The sequence below is a fragment of the Rhinatrema bivittatum genome, chromosome 15 (assembly GCF_901001135.1).
Source record: "Rhinatrema bivittatum chromosome 15, aRhiBiv1.1, whole genome shotgun sequence".
Lineage (NCBI taxonomy): Eukaryota > Metazoa > Chordata > Amphibia > Gymnophiona > Rhinatrematidae > Rhinatrema > Rhinatrema bivittatum.
This window is the reverse complement of record NC_042629.1, coordinates 24,594,406-24,617,491: the sequence shown is the minus strand read 5'-3', so window position 1 is coordinate 24,617,491 and position 23,086 is coordinate 24,594,406. Positions and strand designations below refer to the sequence as shown.

Sequence of the window (23,086 nt, the reverse complement as noted above, 5' to 3'; positions counted from 1 at the left end):
AATGTGTAAATTATTAGCTTACACATTGTAACTATATGTTTGGACTCCTGTATTTTATTGCATTTGTATCTGTATGCGTGTGTGTAGGAATGTATGATTTTTTAAATTAATAGAATAGTTAAGCGATGTACTTGGTTTGGGCAGTGAGGTTTTTCAGTAGATATCAAATCTGTTAAAAAAAAACTTTATTCGTGTTATTGATTATTTAATTGTATTAATAAGGTATTCTTGCTGTATTAGAGGTAGCAATTCCCTCTTCCTTTGTTTTTTTACCAATATAATTGGAGCCAGCAGTGGGAATGTCCTAAAACATGAGGCAGTACTGTACTACGAGAGGAAGGACAGAAGAGATTTTTGGGATCTTAACTGTCTTGGTGAGGAATATATCTATGAGCTAGCGCGTCCAGATAAGATGATAATGAAACACATAGACAGGGACAGGACAGAGGGCAGTAAATGAAAGATCCTCCAGAAATGGAGAGATGTCTATTACCCAAAGTTGAACCAGAGAGGAAGAGAACCTGGCAGGCTGGATGGAGCATTTGGTCCTTCTCTGGCGTCATCTGCTGTGCTGCGTTTACCAGCAAATGCTCTGTGCTTCAGCACATGAAGTCTCCCTCGGAGAGGTGTGAGCTAGCTCTGCGCTGCACTCTTCTACAGTGAAAGACACATTGGGGAAGATGAAGATTAAAACAGCCAAGTTCAGTGGGTTCAGCCTCTCCTTCCCCCAACAAACACTGGCAGTGTCTTCTGTTTCAGTCCTGCATGTTTCAGGGTAAATCGGGACTCATGCACGAAACAAGGAATTCTGTGTCGCGTGTATACGTCCAGATGCCTGAAAATCCAGACAGAAGGCCTTAGTGCACATAAAACTGGCCATGTAACAAAGAAGGGTTTCGGGGGTGTGGGATGAATTTTCTAAAGCTGTTTCTGGGCACATCTTTACGCTCCATGTTGCGAGAAGGAAAGTTAAGCGTGTATATTTAATTTTAATTTATTGATTTGTAAACCTTTTCCCATTCAGTGATGACTGCACAAGGCAGGATACAACAGGTAAATCCATACAGACTATATAGAAACAGAAATAATACAAATAAAAATAAATAAAAATAAATAAAAAATAATAATGCAAAAAAATACAAAACATCATCCTAACAAAGCTAATTAGCCATAACTGAAACCCAATTTATGTGAGTCCCTTGTGTTTGAACATTCAGTTCTTTAAAATTACACACATTGCCCCTCAGTAAGAAAAACCCTGCCTCGGAGGGCAATCTTCAGGGGTCCTCCATCATCCTCTACTACTACTACTACTACTACTACTACTACAACTTAACATGTCTATAGCACTACATGACATTCGCAGTGCTGTACGAACATGCCTCTCTGGTTCTTTCTCTCCCTAGCATGTGGAGGACGCTTCACCTCGTGGAACGGCACCTTGAGTTCTCCCTACTACCCAAGTAACTATCCCCCAAACACAGACTGCAACTGGATTATCAAGGTAAGTGCTTTTAGTTAGCACTGGAACATTTTCCCCCTGTAGGTTACAAGTGGACGTACATCCATGGTTATGCAGAGTACGTTTGCGCAGCTGAACCCTCAAATCCAGCAACCATATTTTTCATTTCAAGGGGCTTTCTTTGCATGCATAAACCACTATAGATGGTCAAAGATTTACACTTGTATATACATTGGATCCTGTCTTTACGACTGCTAATCCATGTCAAGGAAATTGAGTGTCATAGTGAGAAAAGTTATAACAAGGTCATAAGAACATAAGAAAATGCCATACAGGGTCAGACCAAAGATCAATAATAGAAACATAGAAATGACGGCAGAAGAAGACCAAACAGCCCATTCAGTCTGCCCAGCAAGCTTTCACACTTATTTTTTTCACACTTAGCTGTTACTCTTGGCCCTTATAAGTAACTTTTTGGTTCTATTTCCCTTCCATCCCCGCCATCGATATAGATAGCAGTGCTGATGCTGCATCTAAGTGAAGTATCTAGCTAATTGTTTAGGGGTAGTAAACGCCGTAATAAGCAAGCTACTCCCACGCTTGTTTACCCAACCTGTGCAATTCAGTCCTTGTTGGTTGTCTGAATATAAATCCTCTTTTCTTCATCCCCCCTGCCGTTGAAGCAGTGAGCTGCACTGGATATGTATTCCAAGTGAAGTATCAGGCTTAATTGATTCTGGGTAGTAACCGCCGTAACAAGCAAGCTACTCCCCTGCTTTTTTGTGGATGCAAATCCTTTTTTCCACATTTCCTCTTGCCGTTGAAGCATAGAGCAATGTTGGTGTTGCATTAACTGTGTGAATGTTTATTGAATAAGGATATTAATCTCCAGGTAGTAGCCGTCATTCCCGCAAGCCACCCCATGCCTCTTCTCTTCATTCACATCCTCTAGACTTTATGGATCCACAGTGTTTATCACACGCCCCTTTGAAATCCTTCACAGTTTTGGTCTTCACCACTTCCTCCGGAAGGGCATTCCAGGCATCCACCACCCTCTCCGTGAAGAAATACTTCCTGACATTGGTTCTGAGTCTTCCTCCCTGGAGCTTCAAATCGTGACCCCTGGTTCTGCTGATTTTTTTCCAACAGAAAAGGTTTGTCGTTGTCTTTGGATCATTAAAAACTTTCAAATATCTAAAAGTCTGTATCATATCACCTCTGCTCCTACTTTCCTCCAGGATGTACATATTTAGATTCTTCAATCTCTCCTCATAAGTCATTCGATGAAGACCATCCACCTTTTTGGTCGCCCTTCTCTGGACCGCCTCCATTTTGTCTCTGTCCCTTTTGAGATTCGGTCTCCAGAACTGAACACAGTACTCCAGGTGAGGCCTCACCAAGGACCTGTACAAGGGGATCATCACTTCCCTTTTCTTACTCGATATTCCTCTCTCTATGCAGCCCAACATTCTTCTGGCTTTAGCTATCGCCTTGTCACATTGTTTTGCCGACTTCAGATCATTAGATACTATCACCCCAAGGTCTCTCTCTTGCTCCGTGCACATCAGCCCTTCTCCCCCCATCGAATACAGTTCATTCGGATTTCCACTCCCCATATGCATGACTCTGCACTTCTTGGCATTGAATCTCAGCTGCCATATCTTCGACCACTCTTCCAGCTTCCTTAATCCCGACTCATTCTCTCCACTCCTTCTGGCGTGTCCACTCTGTTGCAGATCTTAGTGTCATCTGTAAAAAGACACTAAGATCTTTTTTTGAGATGCGGCAACCAGAATTGTACACAGTATTCAAGGTGCGGTCTCACCATGGAGCGATACAGAGGCATTATGACATTTTCTGTTTTATTAACTATTCCCTTCCTAATAATTCCTAACATTCTGTTTACTTTTTTGACTGCTGCAGCACACTGAGCAGACGATTTCAATGCATTATCCACTATGATGTCTAGATCTTTTTCCTGAGTGGTAACTCCTAATATGGAACCTAACATCGTTTAACTACAGCATGGGTTATTTTTTGCTCTATGCATCACCTTGCACTTGCCCACATTAAATTTTATCTGCCATTTGGATGCCCAGTCTTCAAGTCTTGCAAGGTCCTCCTGCAATTTATCACAATCTGCCTGTGATTTAACTACTCTGAATAATTTTGTATCATCTGCAAATTTGATAACCTCACTCACTCATATTCCTTTCCAGATCATTTATAAATATATTGAAAAACACCGGTCCAAGTTGTTGCGAGCGTGAGAGAGTGGTCACCTGCTTGAGAGAGTATGCCCTTAGGCCACAGCATGACCCCAGAGGAAGACACCGGAGTAAGCACTGTGGCAGGCAAGACGTATCCAAGCACGGGCGGACAGGACTTGGAGCACACGGGCCTCTGCCGAACCTGACGCATCAAGAGGAGACCCAGCAATGCAAAGCTGGTCTTTGGGATAGCCCTTTCAGACCTGCCGCATGGGAATGGCAAGTGCGACAGGACGGACAGAGGTCGAGGACAGATGATCTCTGGAACATGGACAAGACATGGCAAAGGCCCTTGGAGACTTGGACAAGTCGAAGAGTCAGACAAGGCACTGCCCCTCAGCATGCCCTACACAGCCCCCATGGGCTGGTTGCGGACCATGCTGTCCCACTGCTTGCCCTACCCAACCTGAACAGGCTAGTCATAGACCACGCAGAGAGCGGGACAAGCTCAGGGCTGGAACTCAGGAAGGGAGAGGAATATGGGCAGCACTTGGAAAGGGGATCCAACTGGAACAGAGCTCCAAAGACAGGAGCAGGGCTCAGGTTCAGATTCAAGAATTCAGATTCAGATTTGGATTCAGGCTCAAACTCGAGTAGTCTTCTGGAGACTGGATCCGGCGGCAAGGAACAAGGCTGGAAAACCCGGACCTGGCAACTGGAGAATCAGGAGCATCTAGACAGGAATGAACTAGACTGGAACAACTGGATGCAGGAACCAAAGTGACTGGAACTTTAGATGCAGAAACTGAAGAGACTGGAACATCTGAACACAGGAACACACAAGGACACAGGACCTGACGAGAAACCAGGAACACAGAACAAAGACAAAGGAGCTCCCACGAAGAATAGAAGATCTTGAAAAAGTGATGATGGACCTCAGAAGCCTCCTGGAAGAATGAGCTGGAACAAAGAATCCAGGAAAAGACAGCTCCTTGCAAAGCCCCAAGGAACTGGCGAAGAGCCTTTTTATAGGGCTGAAGATGCGACAAATACAGATCTATCCATGAAACAACAAATCTCCTCCCTAACAAAGAAATCATTTTACAAATTACAACTTTTGAAACGACTTCGCCCTCTTCTTTTCTATCGTGATTTCAGAACTGTCCTTCAATCCCTTATCTTCTCTGGTTTAGACTATTGTAATGCACTCTACCTAGGTTTACCCGATTCATCAATTCACCCATTACAACTAGTCCAAAATAGTGCAGCTCGCTTATTATCTGGTACCCCTACTCGCAATCATATAACTCCTATTTTACAATCTTTTCACTGGCTACCCATAAAATACAGGATAAAGTACAAAATACTCTCAATCATTCACAGCTTAATCTACAATTCTTCCTCCACCTGGCTATGCACCTTACTTCGTATCTACAAACCCACCCGACATCTAAGATCACTCACTCAAAATCTCCTAGACATTCCATCCCCACGACAGGCCAGATTAGACATAACCAGAAAAAGAGCATTTTCAGTTGCAGGACCATCTCTTTGGAACTCTTTACCCAACCCTCTCCGTCTAATGTCAAACCCTCACCAATTCAAAAAAGCTCTGAAAACTTACTTTTTTCAACATGCATTAATAACTCCTCTAAGTATACTGTCAACAAATCTGAAGTTCCCACCTCTTCAACCTCGTCCATCTGACTCATATTACCCCAATTCTGCTCACCTGACACATATTACCTCAATTTTCACTCAATCTTTTTTTTCATTCCCTTCATTTTCTGGGATATATTTATCTGATAACTCACCACTTCTTCCCCCCCCCCCCCTCGACTTTTTGCTCTCCTATTCTGTTTACCATGGCACGCTTCTATTATTATTATTATTGTTTCATTTTTAATTAAGAATTTTATTTTAAGCTAGTAATTACCTAGCTATTTAACTAAATTTATGTATTTTATTTAATTTAACTTGTATTTTATTTTTCATTTTATTTCAAACTATTGTAAACCGTTTTGATAAAATTTTATTTTAAAAAGCGGTATATAAATACCTTTAAATAAATAAATAAAAATAAAAAGGGATGACATCATCAATTGGGGCTGTGTGTCTTTTAACCAGTTTGTAATCCACGAAAGGACATCGCCTCCTATCCCTTGACATTTTAGTTTTCGTAGAAGCCTCTCATGAGGGACTTTGTCAAACGCTTTCTGAAAATCCAAATACACTACATCTACCGGTTCACCTTTATCCACATGTTTATTAACCCCTTCAAAAAAAAGAAGCAGATTTGTTAGGCAAGACTTCCCTTGGGTAAATCCATGTTGACTGTGTTCCATTAAACCATGTCTTTCTATATGCTCTACGATTTTGATCTTGAGAATAGTTTCCACTATTTTTCCTGGCAATGAAGTCAGGCTCATTGGTCTATAGTTTCCCGGATTGCCCCTGGAGCCCTTTTAAATATTGGGGTTACTTTGGCCACCCTCCAGTCTTCAGGTACAATGGATGATTTTAATGATAGGTTACAAATTTTAACTAATAGATCTGGAATTTAATTTTTTAGTTCCTTCAGAACCCTGGGGTGCATACCATCCAGTCCAGGTGATTTACTACTCTTTAGTTTTTCAATCTAGCCTACTACATTTTCCAGGTTCACAGTGATTTGCTTTAGTTCATTTGACTCATCACCCTTGAAAACCATCTCTGGAACCAGTATCTTCCAAACATCCTCATTAGTAAACACAGAAGCAAATAATTCATTTAGTCTTTCTGCAATAACCCCTTGGTTATCTAACAGTCCAACCAACTCCCTCATGGGTTTCTTGCTTCTGATATTTAAAAAAGTTTTTATTATGAGTTTTTGCCTCTACTGCCAACTTCATTTCAAATTTTCTCTTAGCCTGCCTTATCAATGTTTACATTTAACTTGACAATGTTTATCCTTTTTCCTATTTTCTTCAGATGGATCCTTCTTCCAATTTTTTAAGGATTTTTTTTTTGGCTAAAATAGCCTCTTTCACCTCACCTTTTAACCCTGCTGGTAATCGTTTTGCCTTCCTTCCACATTTCTTAATGCATGGAATACATCTGGACTACGCTTCTAAGCTTGTAATTTTAAACAATGACCACGCCTGTTGTATACTTTTAACCTTTGCAGCTGCACCTTTCAGGTTTTTCTATTTTCCTCATTTTATCAAAGTTTCCCTTATGAAAATCTAGTGTTATAACTGTAGATTTATATATTGTCCTTCCAGTCATTAGTTCAATTTGATCATGTTATGATCACTATTGCCAAGTGGCCCCACCACCGTTACCTATCTTACCAAATCCTGCGATCAACTAAGAATTAAATCTAAAATAACTCCCTCTCTCATTGGTTCCTGAATCAATTGCTTCATGAAGCAGTCGTTTATTCCATCCAGGAACTTTTTCTTTAGCCTGTCATGATGTTACATTTACTAAGTCAATATTGGGGTAATTGAAATCTCCAATTATTACTCACTGTCAAATTGGTTAGCTTCCTTGATTTCTCTTAGCATTTCATCATCTGTCTGACCATTTTGGCCAGGTGGATGGTAGTATACTCCTATTACTATACTCTTACCCAACACACATGGGATTTCTACCCATATAGATTCTACTGAGCATTTAGTCTCTTGTATGATCTTTATCCTATTCGATTTTATACCCTTTTGGACATAAAGTACCATACCTCCCTATCATTGCGATATAATTTATAGTACTGTCCCATTGGTTATCCTCCTTCCACCAGGTCTCTGAGATTTCAATTATGTCTATCTCATCATTCACTGCTATATACTAACTCTCCCATTTTACTTCTTAGATTTCTGGCATTGGCATACAAACATTTCAAAGTGCGTCTTTTGTTTGTATTAAACAATCTGCTTTTCAGTTGATAGGGATAATTTGGAATTCTTTAACTCCGGTGATTTTTTATTTATAGGCATATGGGCTCCTTTTGCTTTTATTGGAAGCTCTCTGTTGGGATGCCCTAACTCTCCTGTTTCCTTAGTATCCTTCAAAGATACATTCCTCCGAACCATGCACTGCTGAGTGACTGTTGGCTGGGAGCGAAGGCGGGCTTATCTGTACAGCCGACTGATCCTTATAGTCCGAGATCCTTAGTGAGAGCATCCAGTGTATGAACACAAACTGTATGGACAAAAGACAGCAAAATAAATTCGAGCTGCAAAATTGTCTTGGCCATTTGCACGTTTGATTGATTATTTTAGCTTCGGTTTGATAGGAAGTGTGGCTTGTTGGATCTGTGTGTTGAAGTTTCTATCTTTTGTATGTCTATCTCATTTATAAGTCAATAGGTGATTTTGGGACCAAAATCCATTGAAATGCATTGACCCGTGAATAAGTCGAGGTTTAAATTCAGCAATCTATTGCTAATATCAGAGTTAGCTGCTTAACTCATGCAGCTAACTCTACTACGTTTCGGCAGTTGACGCATATGTATGCACATACCTTGGGAACCTTATAGTATACACAGAACAATGGTTAGTATGTATATATATATATATAATTTGACCCAGCTTTTTTGGACCTATTTTCTGGCATAAATTTCTTGACTTATACATGAGTATAAAGTATATACGATAACTTTTCAGCAGCTGGATCTAGTTCATCCAAGCTTGGTGTGGAGCTAAGTCATTGGGGGAACATTAGCCCCTTTCAGTTTTCAAACTTGGGGAGTGCTGGAACGGTATGGAGTTGGGAATTTTGCCATAAGAAATGCACTGGGACTAGAATTGAGGCTAGATAGAATATTGTTCCTTCTGCTTGTTTTGCTGTGTATGCAAGGTTCTTCATGTTTGTCCCTGTCGGGACTTGAAACACTATAGTTAGCAAAAATAAACCTGAAAATGTCAGACATGTACAGCCCAATCAATTGCTTGGCTATTTTTCTTTTTTTTAATGTCCATGGCTAAACATAGACCCCTGTGTCTGTGTGCAGTCGTTCACTTTGATGTGTATGCTTAAACTATCAAGGTTATTTGAACTTCAGATTGCTATTCATTAACTACATACCTGGGCTCTTTTTTCACTCATTCCCTCAGACATCCTAGATGTTTTCAAGTAGAACTTGAGAACAATCCTTTAGGCAGATCTAATCCAGTCGCTATGGGCATTGCCCATTACAAGGGCGGCTGTCATGAAATAATTTCACAGGGAGAGTAGGGGAATTTGTTTGCTAAGACATTACCGAATGTCTGTGGTGTATTTCGCTGCCCTGACGGAGCATGTGATACCCCTGTAATAGCCTCTCTCTTCTTTCAGAAGTGGAAAATGAATCCACAGTAAGTTGCTATATGCAGGGGGACCGCTATATTAATTGAGCCTTTCCCCCTCTGTATTTTTGGTGCCTACATTCGCTATACTGTTCTTTTAAAGAAGACAGGTCAATTAAAAAAATATATATTCATGTAACTCTCTTAGGTAGCATTTAAAATGGATCATTATTTTGTCTGGTATGTTCCTCTGTTATGGTCTATATTAATGCAATTTCCTAAATCATATTTAGCTCCTTTTGAAGGAAGAACTGCTGTCTCTCAGTATACAAGAAGCATGTAAGAGCCTTAGTAATATAATTGTGGAAGGAAGATGTTATTGTTTCAGGGCAAGCTAAGGCAGATTGGTGGAAAGCAATCATTCCTGTCATTAGAAGCAGCATTCAGAAGCCCTGCTTATCTTTGCTTTACTTTAATGTCAAATTTGATACTCCACTTCCCATAAAAATCTTTAGCATCTACTGATGCTTAAGAATAACTTCTACAAGACATACAGAGGGTAGAGTTTAAATCTGGGGGTACCTGGTACCCTGCAGGCTTTAGCCCGAATTTTCACAGTCTGCTTTGAAAATGTGTGGGTTGTCCCGCTACGCCTGTGCACACATGCACAGAAAGTTCCGCATGCTCCCGTGCAGGTGTAACCTTCTGCATGTACCTTTACGTGCAACCTTTCGAAAATCAAAATTATACTAGCAAATGCTTTCGCCACCCCCAACTCCGTCCCCATGCATGCATCTTGCTTGTCCAGGTAAAAGTGCACATGAAATAGGCTTTTGCGTATAGTTTTATGCAAGTAAGTTGCTTGGTAAATAGAGCCAACACAGCACGTACAGACAAATCAGAGAGTCTCCCTCTTGCAGTCTTGTAGTCTTGTCAAGAGACATAGGCAAGACGAGAGCTTTCTACCAGCAGACAACCACAAGCCAACAGTTTCAACATTTTAAGCCCAAAATCCCCCTGCAGCTCCTTGCGTCTTGCTAGCATCACCTGCAGTGCATCATGGGAGTTTCAGGCTCTTGTAAAACATTTGGCTGCTCTCTGGTTTCAATTTTGTTGGGCACCCAAAATCCAGCAAAATTCCTGATGGGAGAGGAATGCAGACTAAAGCTTTAATTTCTTTTATATTCATTACAGCTTGTCTGCTCTTCCCTCTAAAAAGAATGATTTGTTGACAAATATGGGATTTTCCCGTACTCCTTGGTTTGTTCTGGCAGATTACAACCACCAGGCCTGTCCAGTGTGTCCATTTTTCCCACCTAAAGAAACTCTTTATCCTCCCTTCCCCACTGCCAAGGGTCCTCTGTACTTGTGCCAGGCTTTCTTGAATTGATACTGTTCTTGCCCCCAGCTCTTCTCTTGCTGTGAATGTAGCAGGACTCTTGTCATTGTGCAGATACAAGTATTCTGTGCTGGAGGCAGTAGATCAGAACAAAGATTCTGTAGAAAAAATGTTGGCGGCCTTTTGGGGTGGACAGAATCATCCCCAGAACTGCTTGTGATTGCTGCAGGTTGCTGGATCGGAAGCATTTTGCCTTTGCTTTGGTGATTAATTATACATGGGTTTGTTGTAATCCACTCTAAGGGCCCTCCAGTCCAATGCCCTTAGAGTGGATTACAGCAAAATGCTGCCACATGGCTCGTCTCCGGCACTGGTATTGGCTCCCGGTTACCTGGAGAGTTAGGTTTAAAATTGAAATGATTGCTTTTAAAGCTATAAATGGTCTGGTGCCTAGATGTTTTAATTCCTACTCGATGTACCTTCCGTAAAGCTCATTAGATTAGCGAATCTTTGGTGTGTCCGGCCGTCTATTATGAACTTCGTTGCCAGAAGGGCTTAAAGTTGAAACATCAACGGCGACAGTTCTGGAAACTGCTCAAGGCAAACCTTTCTACTCAGGCTTTTTTTGAATAATTAAGAGATCTTGTTGTACTTTCTGATACATGACTGAGAAACTTAGGCAGCTTTTGAATGGATATTTTCTGCTATATTTTGTGGCATCCATATAAATAGTGTGATTTTATTTTAAAAGCTGGGTAAGATTCAGGTAAGATATGTTTTGTATCCATTGTCTTTAAGGACTGGCTACAATTCTGTATATTATTGTTTGTTTTATGTTTATTTTATGATGTTTTAATTCATGAAATATGCAGTTTGCAGTTTGGATTTTTTGTTCTGATTTTGGTTGTTTTTATGGCGTGTTAATTGAATTGTATATATGTGTTACTCTTACCCATTTAGAACTTGAGAAAAGAGGAATGTACATTTTAAAATAAATAATAAGTATCCACATTCTGCTGTCTTGTTTTCAGAAATTATTCAAGCCAGGTTTACTGAGCCTTACTGACAAAGTCTCAGATCATTCCTTAAAATAGTTCCTGAGATTTACAGAGCCATTGTGACTGTCATACATGTGACTACCAATTGGCTGCAGTACTTTCTACTGTCTGGAATTTGGTTTAAATTTGCACAAAATGGCGTTGCCTTAAGCATATTTTATAAACTTCAAAATAGCTTTAGATAATATTTGCATTAAAAAATCTAAGAAACAAGAATGTCTTGCACTTTCAGTGAAGCGATGGGAGGATGACCGTTGCAGCACTATAGGTCAGGTCACACTAGGTCTCGGCCTCTGCCTTAGTGTTCTAGATTAGAGTTTACTGCATATATTACTGCTTAAAACTAAAATGAACAAGAAGAACGAGCCTATGCCTGTGATTTCAAATATTTACTTTTTGTTTTGTGTAAGTTCAATGTGGGTGCTATGAAAACTATGGCCCGGAAGGTGTAAACTGAGAAAATAGCCCAGCTAGAAAGGTAGAGGGCTGTCTCCCTATCTAATGAGCAATCCTTTGTATCATGCTTGTACTAGATTCTTCTCTTTTTATTGGCCCCAATTAATTAGTTATGCAAGGATGATGCATCAGCTTTCAAGTTCACACTGAACCCTTCATACAACTTCCCCCAGCTTTGAAGAACGGACCTGTGTAATCTTGAAAGCTATTGGGCGGCGCCCTCCTTGGATAGCTCTTCTGCTGGCCCAATAAAGACTTATTTAAAATGTAACCATTAAAAAATCATAACCGATTACATCTGAGGAACAATTGGAGTTCTTTACTGGTACACGGAGGCTAACAGGTTTTCCTATGAGGAGCAGAATTAGAAGTCTGTAGGAGTGTAGCAGTATTTTCTGCTTTTCTGTTAACGTTTGGGGTTCCTCGAGACTTAATGTCAGCTCCAGGGCTGGCGTTAATTTTTGAGGGTAAAAATGTGTGTGTCGGGCGCACATTTATTTTTTACATAAGGGGGTACTAGCTTATAGCCTGCCAACATGGCATTTACATGTGATGAGCGCTATTAGCTACGCGCTGGTTTGGACGTGCGTTTTGGACGAGCGTCCAACCGTGGGTTAACCTGTGCGCTAGCCTGAGCGCACGGTATTGCATCGGCCTGAGTGTGCGTTACTTTTAGTTGCATTAAGAGGAGGCCTTCCTGGGGGGGGGGTGGGGATGTTAAGGGGAGGGAAGGTACTTGACCAGTGTAGATTGCTTTTCCCAGTGTACACCTTGCTGCTTCCCATGAGAAAAGTGCCCGCACACAAGAAAAGAAGTGCGTCCTTTCACTTTCAAACTTGGTGCAAAGTCCATTGGTAAAAAGCATCCTCAGACTTTGTCCCAAGGCGGGCAGCATGTAGAATGCCCCCTCCCCCCATCATATGCAGTTGTCCCTAATTTAATCTATGGCGTCGCGCTGAGCATGTTTACAAGTCGCGTTGTAAAATGTTGCACAACTATTTTGGAAACTGTTAGGATTTTAAACTACATTTTGATTGTAGGCACCACGACCCGGTTATAGGTTGATACTAAATATTCTTGTAATACAAATTCAAGAACAGTCTCCTGGATCCAATTACTGTGATAAAGACTGGTTAGAAATTGATGGAGTTAGGTAAGTAAAAAAACCCCAAAAAATGACAAATTACTTTCCAATACACAAGGACTCTTGCAGTCTTTTCTTTGTGCTTTATACTTATGCAAAGGCCTCTATACGGGTCTACGCGCATGTATGGCACAGACCCAGCCCTCAAAGCTCCCAAGCAGGTCTGGTTTTCAGCCCAACCAAAATAAGTGAATTAACCAGGCTCTGAGGCCCCTTGTGTGCAAATATTCGTGAATATTCATTACGGTTATCCCAAAAACCAGACCTGCTTTGTAGCCCTCAAGGATGGGAGTCGGCCAACCTCAATTTCACAAATCTCTTACACAAAGATCCACCACACTCGCTCGCCTGCTGTAAGCAGCCCAACGAAGTCCTATCGAATTGATGTTGGGCGATTAATGGCCCCCCACATTATACTCCCTTAAGGGTGCAATTCCTCAATTGTCCGGTGTGAGGCTGCAAACCCTGCTGCGGCCTTTAATGCACGTGCTTTGTGTCACTTTCCGATCAAGCGCCAAGCACGCACGTTAAAGGCGTCCGCCGGCTTTGCACCTGTTGTTTATGTGGATGGTGGATGGGGAGCCACATAGTGTACGCGTGTTTGAAAATCGACTGCATGCTCACTGTTTACCTCCCTGCCCCCAGCCTAAATGTGCCCGCAGGAATGCCTCTTTTTCCCATGGCTAACTGTACCCATGCTATGTGGCTTGCCTTTGAGGAGGGCGGTTTGCAGCCAGGTCATTTTTCCCAGGTAAATTCCTACTTAGGCAGGTAAATTGCCCTCTTAGTATGATAAATTTCAGTGTATTCTTAAAGCTGGTATATAGTACTAAGTTATGCTTAATACCAATAAACAGAAAGGAATAGCAAAACTAAAGTTGGAAATGACGGGGGAGATTTCTCAGGTATCTCCTCCCAGTGGTATCTTTGAAGCCACATCCTGGACAGGGCCAGTCTGTTCTTAGACTGCTGCTCTCCAAGAGTCCTTCCAGGAGGAGAGCATTAGGGCTTAGGAAGATGAATGCAGTAATAATCACTGATGCTCATCAGCAGAAATCCATCTCCCAACTCATGAAAATACTGACTATGGGGCACTTCTGCTCCTAGAGTGTTGTTAGTTTGGCCATTTATTAATTCAAGCTTCTCTGCCTGTTAGCTAAGATCGAGTGTACTGTCAAGCTGTCCTTTTTGAGCTATGAGTGGATGACAGTTCCTTCTTGGCCTTTCGGCTGAGAGTGAATAATGTTGGATATCAGGGGGTTCACACCCTTGCAACCAAATCCTATTGGGGACACGCTGATGTAATGACCATTGGCAACATTTTTTTTTAATTAATTAATTGGCTAGTTTAATGGATAGTTTTGAACATTGAAGACCCTGTGGGTTTGACTTCCTCGTGGCCGGGGAATTATTTTCATAGAACATATATAAATAGCTTACAATGAGATGTAATAGGCATATGATCTGCAATAAGAACATTAATATCAAAGCTCTCCCAGCCCAAGGGCTGGGACCCTGGAGCAGACTCCCCCTTGTTGGGTTATAGTCAACATGCACAGAGGAGAAGTCCTCCATCTTTGCCTTCATCACAAAATAAACTTGTATTTTGGTCTCCCAGTGCAAGGAACTCTTTCCTAACTGGGATGGGAACTGGGCCCTTCAAGAAGCAGCACTTTTACAGATCAAACCAAAGAAGCGCCTCCAACTTGCTAAAAATGAGACGTTCTATCTTTTCTAAGCTGCAAGAGTTGCCTCTCTCCCCCTGGAGGAGACTCTCACATTAGGGGAGAGGGATGTTAAGGAGGTGAAAGAATGAAGAGAATGTAAAAAAGGAAAGGGTAGTAAGAGAAGAGACAGCATGAGAAAAACCCCATTCTGCTATATATATACATCTGTATAAAAAATGGAGGGAGTTCCCTAGCAGTCATCTGCCTGGAGTCAGCGTTGCTGGCTTGGTGACTACAGCTGCAGCCTCCTAGATCGAGTGCTTTCAGATTGGGCTGTTGCCCTCCTCGGGTTTTCCCCTAATGTTTGCTGTGGTTTTGGGTGGGTCGTCGTATTCCTCAGATGATATAAAACAACAGCAATCTGGAACTTGTAGGACGTTGGGTGCTCTGAGCAAGCAGAAACAAAATTAACCTTTTCATATTAAGAGCTGTCCCTTTACCCAAATCATAACCCTCTGCATAATTTTCAGATGTTAGAAAATAAGCGAATACCAAAAGATTTAACGGAGCAGCTAAAACTGTGCAAAACTGAAATGCAAGCCGTATGCAGGAACTCTCGCTTCCTGACGAGTCCCATCCATGAACGTAACCACCGGTGCGGCATTCACCTTTGGTTCTGTGGTACTGCATCTCCAGTAGTGGAATAATTTACAGTGCTCAGTGGTTATTGAAATCTTCTTCTCCGTTAGATGTGAAATTGCTCTCTGGTGGCGTAAGCTGGGGACCCCAGGATAGGCAGGGTATCCTATAAGAGTAAACCCGCAATGACAGGCTCGCCCATCACAGGGACACCCGGGCACCCTCTCTAAAGTGGAAATCTGAAAACACGTCAAGCCCTACTGCCTGAAACACCGTGCTTGAAACATTTTCTCTGCAATCCCTGTGGGTTGGTCGATATATTTAGATAAGCGGGAAGGGGAGAGGTGTTTAAAAAATGCAAGACAAGATGCACAGACATTTTATTGTTCTGTACTCTGCCAGTTTCCTTGATGGTATTATCGTGGCTTTATTATTGTGGTACTGCTATATAGATGGCTGCTCTGCTTATCTCTGAGCGGTTAATAAAATTTCAATTACAAAAAAAAAAGAACTCTTCTTCACGCCCTCTTCTTTTCTTGCCTGCATTTCTGTAACCTCCCCTTTCACCGAATCCTCTCCTATCTCACCACTCCTTGCCCTGGTTCTCTGCAGGGCCTATAAGCACGGCCATGACCTTTCCTCCCTGGTTCCGTGCTGTGTTCCTCATACAAAAGAAGCCTCCCCTTGCCCCCTCCCCACTCACTACCTACAGGTCCAATCTGAAAACCTCATGCCCTGCTCTCTGTTACATTTGCTAATTTCCTGCCTCCTACTTCTTTCGTAAGGTGCTGTGGGTAGGGTAAATAATAGTCTGTTGCCTGCCTTTTGGCTTAATTGCTTTGAACTGTCTTGGACTGGTTTTGCGGGCTCTGCGGTGCCTGTGGTATTTTTTTCCTGACAATACTTAGACAAGGGACATTGGGGAAAAGTCCCTTCTTGTGTCAGGGTCACGACCTCTGCAACCTGGTGGTTTGCTTGGTACCTGGCATGGTTTAAGTAGCCGCATAAGGCTCATATTATCTTCTGCCTGGGGCACATGTTCTGTGCCACCCTAGAAAGAGAGAAAAAACCGCTGCTTACGGGTCTGGTCTGGAGACTGACGACTGTGCATGTTAAGCAGTTGCTTCAGTTCATGAATGTTAGGCTGCTTTCTGATAGCTCTTTAGTTCTCTCTCTCTCTCTCTCTCTCTCTCCCCTTCACTGCTCAAACCCTGTGATGGGTCTTCCCAGGGGATCTCGTGCTCCCAGGCATGCCCACCGGAAGGTGAAGGGGCGAGGAGGGGTCTCCAGGACCAAAACATCGGTACAAAGTGCCCCATTACACAGAAAATCATTTTTAAGCAACTGCTCTTCATTTGGGAACAGGGAGGAACTTGTACTGGGGAATATGATTAACTTAAGTTGTTGTGCGGTGTTTGCCTTGTCTGAATCTTCTATTTAAAAAAAAATTATTCCTATGCCTGGTAATTAGACCAAAGAGACAGTGGAATGGATACAATTGCAGTTTATGTACTGTAACATCTGGGGAATGACTTGACCTTTGACCGCATGACAGCACTGCCTCTTTAGGTTATTTACTGCTGGGAGGAAAGAGCCACTAGTTTTATGCAGCACACTGCCCACAGAATACATTTCCAGTGCTTTGCTTTTTACCTTGCTAGGCACTGCAAGCCCATCGTGGAAGGAAGCAGAAAGGAAGAGCATGGATCCTCCGTGGCCGTCAGCTTTCACTCCGATGAAGTGGTGACACAGAAAGGATTCTACCTGGAATACAGAGCATTTAGCCACGCCGACCGTGAGTGGAAAGGGATGTGCTTACCCTGGACGGACGGGCATTTTTAAGAGGGATAAGCACAAACATCGCTGACGAACGCAGCCTATTTTGTAGCGTCATATTGCTTCTAGTCTGTTTCTTTGACACTTCTCATTCTTAATTCAATCGGCTTTTGTCACCCGTCTTTCTAAGTAGAAGCTCAAGGTAAAAATAAAAGAATGTGCGACAAATAACATACGCGCAAACCATCAAATAAAATTAATTATACACATAAAAATAAAACAGCAAATACAGGTAAAAATGAAAAGCATAGCAGCAAAAATTTGAATGCAAAATTAGTATGATAACCACCACAAACAGAAGCAAAAAAATAAAAACCATTAAAAAGGCCAAGATAAAAGCCAATGATAAATAATGATCTAAAAAAAAGCAAGAACTCTTTGTTCTCATAAGAGGGTTACTAGCCCGACATGCTTCGGGGTGCTTCTGTCCCCAGCGTATACGTACACCTGGCTGGGTAATCGGAGGTCATCCTTACGCATGCCTCACAGCATTATTTGCTTAGTGCTTTCTCTTGATCTTCTAGCATGTCCTAAGCAGTTTAAGTGTGCGGATGGGATGTGCCTTCCCTTCCAGAACCAGTGCGATGGCTGGAAGGACTGTCCGGACGGCAGCGATGAACGAGGATGTGGTAAATATTACATAATGAACATCGGCAGTGAAGCCCAGTACATGGTAGGGCTCTGCTTGTATAAAGCACTTGTGTGGGTTTTGATTGCTCATGCTGTATTTAAAATTGGTTAAAAGCCAGTTCCTGAAAAAGGGATCTTAAAAGCTTTCAAGGCTATCTCTTCCCTATGTAGCAGAGAGATAGTAAGAAAGGGGAATTGTGTGCTGTGGTTACAGAAATTCTGTTAGGGCAAGAATGGGCACTGGGTTGCCTTGCCAGTTGGCTCCATTTTTGGGGGGGGGCGGGTTAGGCTGATCCAGTTCTGGTTTTTACATCCTTGTGTGCCTGGACCTGTACTTGTAAAACTGGGACTGGACAAACCTGACTGGAAGGAAAGGAGCTGGTTGGCAGCTACAGTTTGGGAATATGGCTTGGGCGGTGCCATCAAACTCCCTCAGTGTTGCTGCTTCCTTGCACAGAAACTCCAAGAGAGAATTCAGTCCCGTAGGGCACAAAGGATCGGAATTCACTCTTTTGTCCACAAGATGCCGCAGTTACTCCAGAAATTGTCAAAATACTCCTCTAGAAAAGGATTATACCTGTGCTGATACAGGCCACCATCAGCTAAACACCAGCCCTTTGGCGCCACCTAGCAGTTGATTGGAGGCAAACGTTGAGACACTGGCAGGGCTCTCATAATTGAGCATTTCTGTGGCACCTTTCTTGCAAACTACATCCAACATGCTTTGTAATTTAGCACTCTAGAGCTGTGCATGGTCACCTCTGGGGTAGAAGGGCTGTCTGTTAATTTGTTGTTGTTGTCAATGGAAATAGAAATAGATCAGTATTGGATATGCTCGCCTAGTGTTTCATGCATCGCTGACCCAACACATCTGCAGGTGTGACGCACTCTTACTTCTGCAGGCTGTGGTCCTGGAGAGTTTGGCTGCAACAGCGGTAAGTGCCAGCATCGTGCCAGGAAATGCACTGGAGAGGGGGACTGCGGAAGCGACAGCAACGAGAATGACTGCAGTAAGGATCTTCGGATGTTGGGGCGGTGGGAACCTTTGAGGTGGAAATGTCCATTAAAGCAATGTTAGAATGCCAAGAATTGCATCCGGTTCAAAGGAGAGGTGGGAAGATCACCAGTTCTTACAATCGCACAATAAGTAGGAATTTAGGGTAACTTAGATCAAATATCCTGAAAGTCTTGCCCAGAAGCCCTGTTCTAATGGGGAAGGCTCTGAGTGTCTTGATAGGGAAGCGTGTGGGGAAGAGAGACAACAGAAGGAGAGATGAAGGAATCTTGCTGGCATTAATTCTTAATTTCTGACAGTCCATATCCTGTCTGTTCAGCATTGGACTATAGTAGCCCTGGGGTGACTGAATTTCTTAAGATTTGGGCATTTGTTGGGTGGTTCTCAAAATATTCTTTGGCTGATGAAAAGTAATAATTAAAGGAAACAAAATGTAGCTTTCTCCTTTGTTGCTTTGTTGAGATTAAATGCTGAAGTGCAATAACAGAGTGCATTTGGAAGACTTGTAGATTGCTGGTCTTGAGCTTCCCAAATGTCTTCTGCCTGTGCCTCCTGCGAAGGCTGAGTCTGTCTCTGTCTGTTCTTCCAGAGAGTGAAAGAAAGCTGCCCAGACCACAGCTTGGTGCATTGGGTAAGTCTATACTGCATTCTGTTAGCTTCATGAATGCTGAAGGTGCAGAGGGTCGCTGTGCGGTTCCCAGGCTTGAACAGAAAACCCGCACTTACGGTCCGCTCTGTGACTGTAAATGCAGCAGTAGCAGAGGAGGGGTTGCCACGTTACTGTGAGCCATTGCTGCACCCCGGGGTATGCTGGTACGTGCTGAAATGGACCGATGCCACGTACATTATTGTCTCGGATTTTGTATGGGATTGCTTGGGGCAGTACTGTGCTCTCCAACCTAGCTCATTCCAAGAACCCCTTTCCCAAACATTTCTATAAACATTCAGATAGAAGCTCTAGCTCTGCTGTCACTGGGCTAGTTCAGCAAATTTGATGGCTCAGTAGAGCCAGGCTGGGGAGACCATGGCTTCAGTCTCCCTGGATTCACTGTCACAGAATCCCCTCATCAGGATTCCATTTCTGATGTACTTTTGCTTAATACATAACATAAACCAATGAAGAGTGGATTTGCTAAAAGAGTTTTCTAATAACTACACAGTAACATCTAAGATCCTTGACATTAGCAATGTGACGCAGCAGCGGGTTCACTTCATCTTGTTACATTAGTTGATATTTTCTTTTCCTAGATTGTGGAAAAAGCCAAGTGAAAAAAACCAGAATTGTAGGAGGCGAAGATGCGATGACTGGAAAATGGCCTTGGCAAGTGAGCTTGCAGACCGGCTTGCAGGGACACGTCTGCGGTGCCTCCATCATTGCCAGCAAATGGCTGCTTTCAGCCGCACATTGTTTCCTGAACTCGGAGTCTATCAGGTATGAAACTGTCTGATTTTGCCACAGAAACATTAAGAATGGGCTAGCACGGCGACAGAAGGCATCCCAGGCTCTCGAGCAGCCAGGCGTCGGACGTTTTCTGGGAGCTATGAATGTTTGAGTTACATCTTTGCGTTCTGGGTGCGAGGATCATCTGCGCAAGTTAACATCTCTTAGACCGCTGATCCTATAACTTTATTATAAAATCAGTGCTTTATCTTTTGTGGTGGTAATACGGAGAGCAGGAGGGTTGTTCCAGCACTGTGGAATATTCAGCCAATCCAGAAGGATCCAAATCCACTGGTTTTCTGGAATGAGAGGAATAGCCAAACTCAGAATACAATCGACAAGGCTATTAACCTGGATCTCTTGAATGGTTATTATAGTGCAATGTTTCCTAGACCTGTCCTGGTGACCCCAGAGCCGCACAGAGTTCACATGAGATAAATAAGTACGCATGGGAGACCCAATTACAGTTGCTCTCTCGTCTTTGTAACCATTTTCAAGTGCAGTGCTAGGAACCGGCTTCAGAACCATAAGCATCGTGGAAAACGTAATTTTAAATGAAACGTTAGCAGGAATTTACACTGTTCTCCTCAATGCCTCCTCTGCGTGAATGCCATCTCTTTTTCTCTGGTGGTTAGAAGGTTTGCAGCATAGACTGGAAAGCCTGTGATGCTCTGTGTTTGTAGGTATTCCATTCCTTCTGTCTGGACTGCTTATGTGGGCCTGCAAACCATCCACAGAAAGAGCAGCCTGGTACCGAGAAGGTCAGTCAAGAGAATCATTGTGCATCCTCGCTACGACCAATCTGCCTCAGACTATGACATCGCCCTGCTGCAGCTGGATGCGCCCCTCCTCTTCACGGATCTCGTTCAGCCCATATGTTTACCCACCAGTCCTAAAGTATTTTCTTACAGTGCCATCTGTTACGTGACTGGCTGGGGAGCACTCCAGGAAAATGGTAAGTGCATTTTCCAGATTGCCTATAAAATTTATTGTTACATTGACTTTTTTTTTTTTTTAAGGCCTTAACACTTGACATTTTCCACTACTGGAAATGTTAAAGAGGCATTGTAACGAAGGTGACTCCAAATGTCAGCTGGGTTAAAATGATCCTTGAACATGGTTGCAAAGCTTTTAAGAGGCTCTTTCATCCTTTCCCTTAACTTCCCTGCATGGCTCTTTTGGATATCTCCTTGACCGGCTATGGGTTGGACCGGAGCATCATTGGGAAGGGAATTGGGTCATGCAACAGTTTGCATTTTAAAACTGGGAAACAAAAAAAATCAACATTGCCGTTTTGGTTTTCTAGGTGAACCGGCTAGAACATTGCAGGAGGCGAAGGTTAAAATAATCAATCATAACATCTGCAACAAGCTATATGGGGCCTCCATCACGTCCCGCATGTTGTGTGCTGGGGATCTTCGCGGTGGTGTGGACTCTTGTCAGGTAGGATGTTTATTACCATAGAAACTGCTCCTAACTACTTCCAGCAACACCTTCTCCTATGACACTAATAGAAAGACTAACAGCTCGCAGAATTTTAGTTCCCCAACCCATGTCCACCTCCTTGGCTTTTCTAGGCTGCAAAGTAAAGCTTAAAAATATGGCGGTCAGGAATGAGTTTTATGGTACTTCAGTGCATCATGGATGGGCTCCGATTTGTGATTTCTGCACATTTTTTGAAGACCTTGTGGCGGAGGATGATGCATGCAACAGGAATCCACTGTACTTGCATAATGGGGCCAAAACTGGCTAATGGGAAGCCTCCCGCCATGCAGTTCATTCTTCTCCTCTTAATCACGTTTTTGTTGTGTTGGTTTTAGGGTGATTCCGGGGGTCCCTTAGCTTGTTTGGGACGTGAGAACAAGTGGTACCTGACGGGCATTGTCAGCTGGGGGGAAGGCTGTGCTCGGCGTGGGCGGCCTGGCGTCTACACCAAAATCACCGCGCTTTCCGACTGGATCCGGCAACAGATGGAATCGCATGGCTGAAGTGGAACTGGAAACGCCCTCTTGCTAGTATCATGCAGAGGGCCCAAGACGAGTGCTGCCCATTGGCTCCATTGTTGCAGGACAGGTGGAGCCTGTCCTGGTTTTATCCCACTGCCTTCTGGAACTTGTACTTCTGCTTTACCTAGGGAAATCAGAACTACAAGTCCCAAGCACGCAGTGCGAGATAAAACCAGATTATATTTGACAGTTTTCAATGCCTTTCTGTTTTAGTTATACCTTTCAGGAAAACTCCAAATAGAAAGGCTTTGAGGCCTCCAGCGCTGCTATCATCCCTGTAAAAAAAAAAAAGTGACGGACTTGCTGCTAACAACAAGAGAAATAATGTGGTACAGGTAATGGCCTCAGGCTCTTGGGTACGCGATACAATGGGGTGCATTTTGTTACAGCCTCCAACTCCCCACAATGCAAAGCAATGACGGGGCCTCCTTTTCTGCCCAGTGGAAGTTCTGCTCCCCCCTGCACTCTGCCGTGCTTTGGAGAGCACCATTGCCAAGACACTAATGAGGAATTTCACTGTGGGAAGGTCGGGGTGCATGCATGGAACGATCTCCCAGAAGAGGTGGTGGGGGCAAAGCTTGGACCGGTGGAAGTTTTTGTTGAGATTATTTTATATTTGTTTCTTGCCTTGATGGCCTGTTGAAAGGTGTGTAATCAAATTTCAATAAACAAAAATTAAATAAAAGTGGTACCAGAACTGAAGGCGAAGTGGTCTTGTTTGCCAACTAGTGAAGAGGACGCGAGAGATGCACAGGGTAGGGGGGTGGCCAACCGGTGTGTCATGTGGCTCTTCAGCCGGTCGGCCGCGGAACTGCTGAGCTGCAGGAGGCTGAGCAGCGTAAAGCCACCCCCGACTTGTGCCAATGATCTCTGAGCAGGAGGGGCAGGTAGGGACAGATATCAGTCAGCTACAGGA

The 23,086-nt window shown here is 43.1% G+C and overlaps 1 protein-coding gene across 1 annotated transcript in view; it reads left to right on the top strand.

Annotated features, from left to right (window-relative positions):
- The window catches only part of TMPRSS7 (transmembrane serine protease 7), a 75,382-nt gene extending 52,515 nt beyond the window's left edge, over positions 1-22,867 (top strand). Inside the window, exons 23-32 of the mRNA XM_029579200.1 lie at positions 1,407-1,504; positions 12,833-12,945; positions 16,904-17,037; positions 17,603-17,707; positions 18,611-18,718; positions 19,313-19,354; positions 19,972-20,155; positions 20,848-21,119; positions 21,471-21,607; positions 21,985-22,867. Of these exons, the coding sequence (XP_029435060.1) occupies positions 1,407-1,504; positions 12,833-12,945; positions 16,904-17,037; positions 17,603-17,707; positions 18,611-18,718; positions 19,313-19,354; positions 19,972-20,155; positions 20,848-21,119; positions 21,471-21,607; positions 21,985-22,152 (1,361 nt within the window). The 3' untranslated portion in view covers positions 22,153-22,867. The remainder of the gene's footprint in view (positions 1-1,406; positions 1,505-12,832; positions 12,946-16,903; positions 17,038-17,602; positions 17,708-18,610; positions 18,719-19,312; positions 19,355-19,971; positions 20,156-20,847; positions 21,120-21,470; positions 21,608-21,984) is intronic.
- The last annotated feature ends 219 nt before the right edge of the window (positions 22,868-23,086 follow it).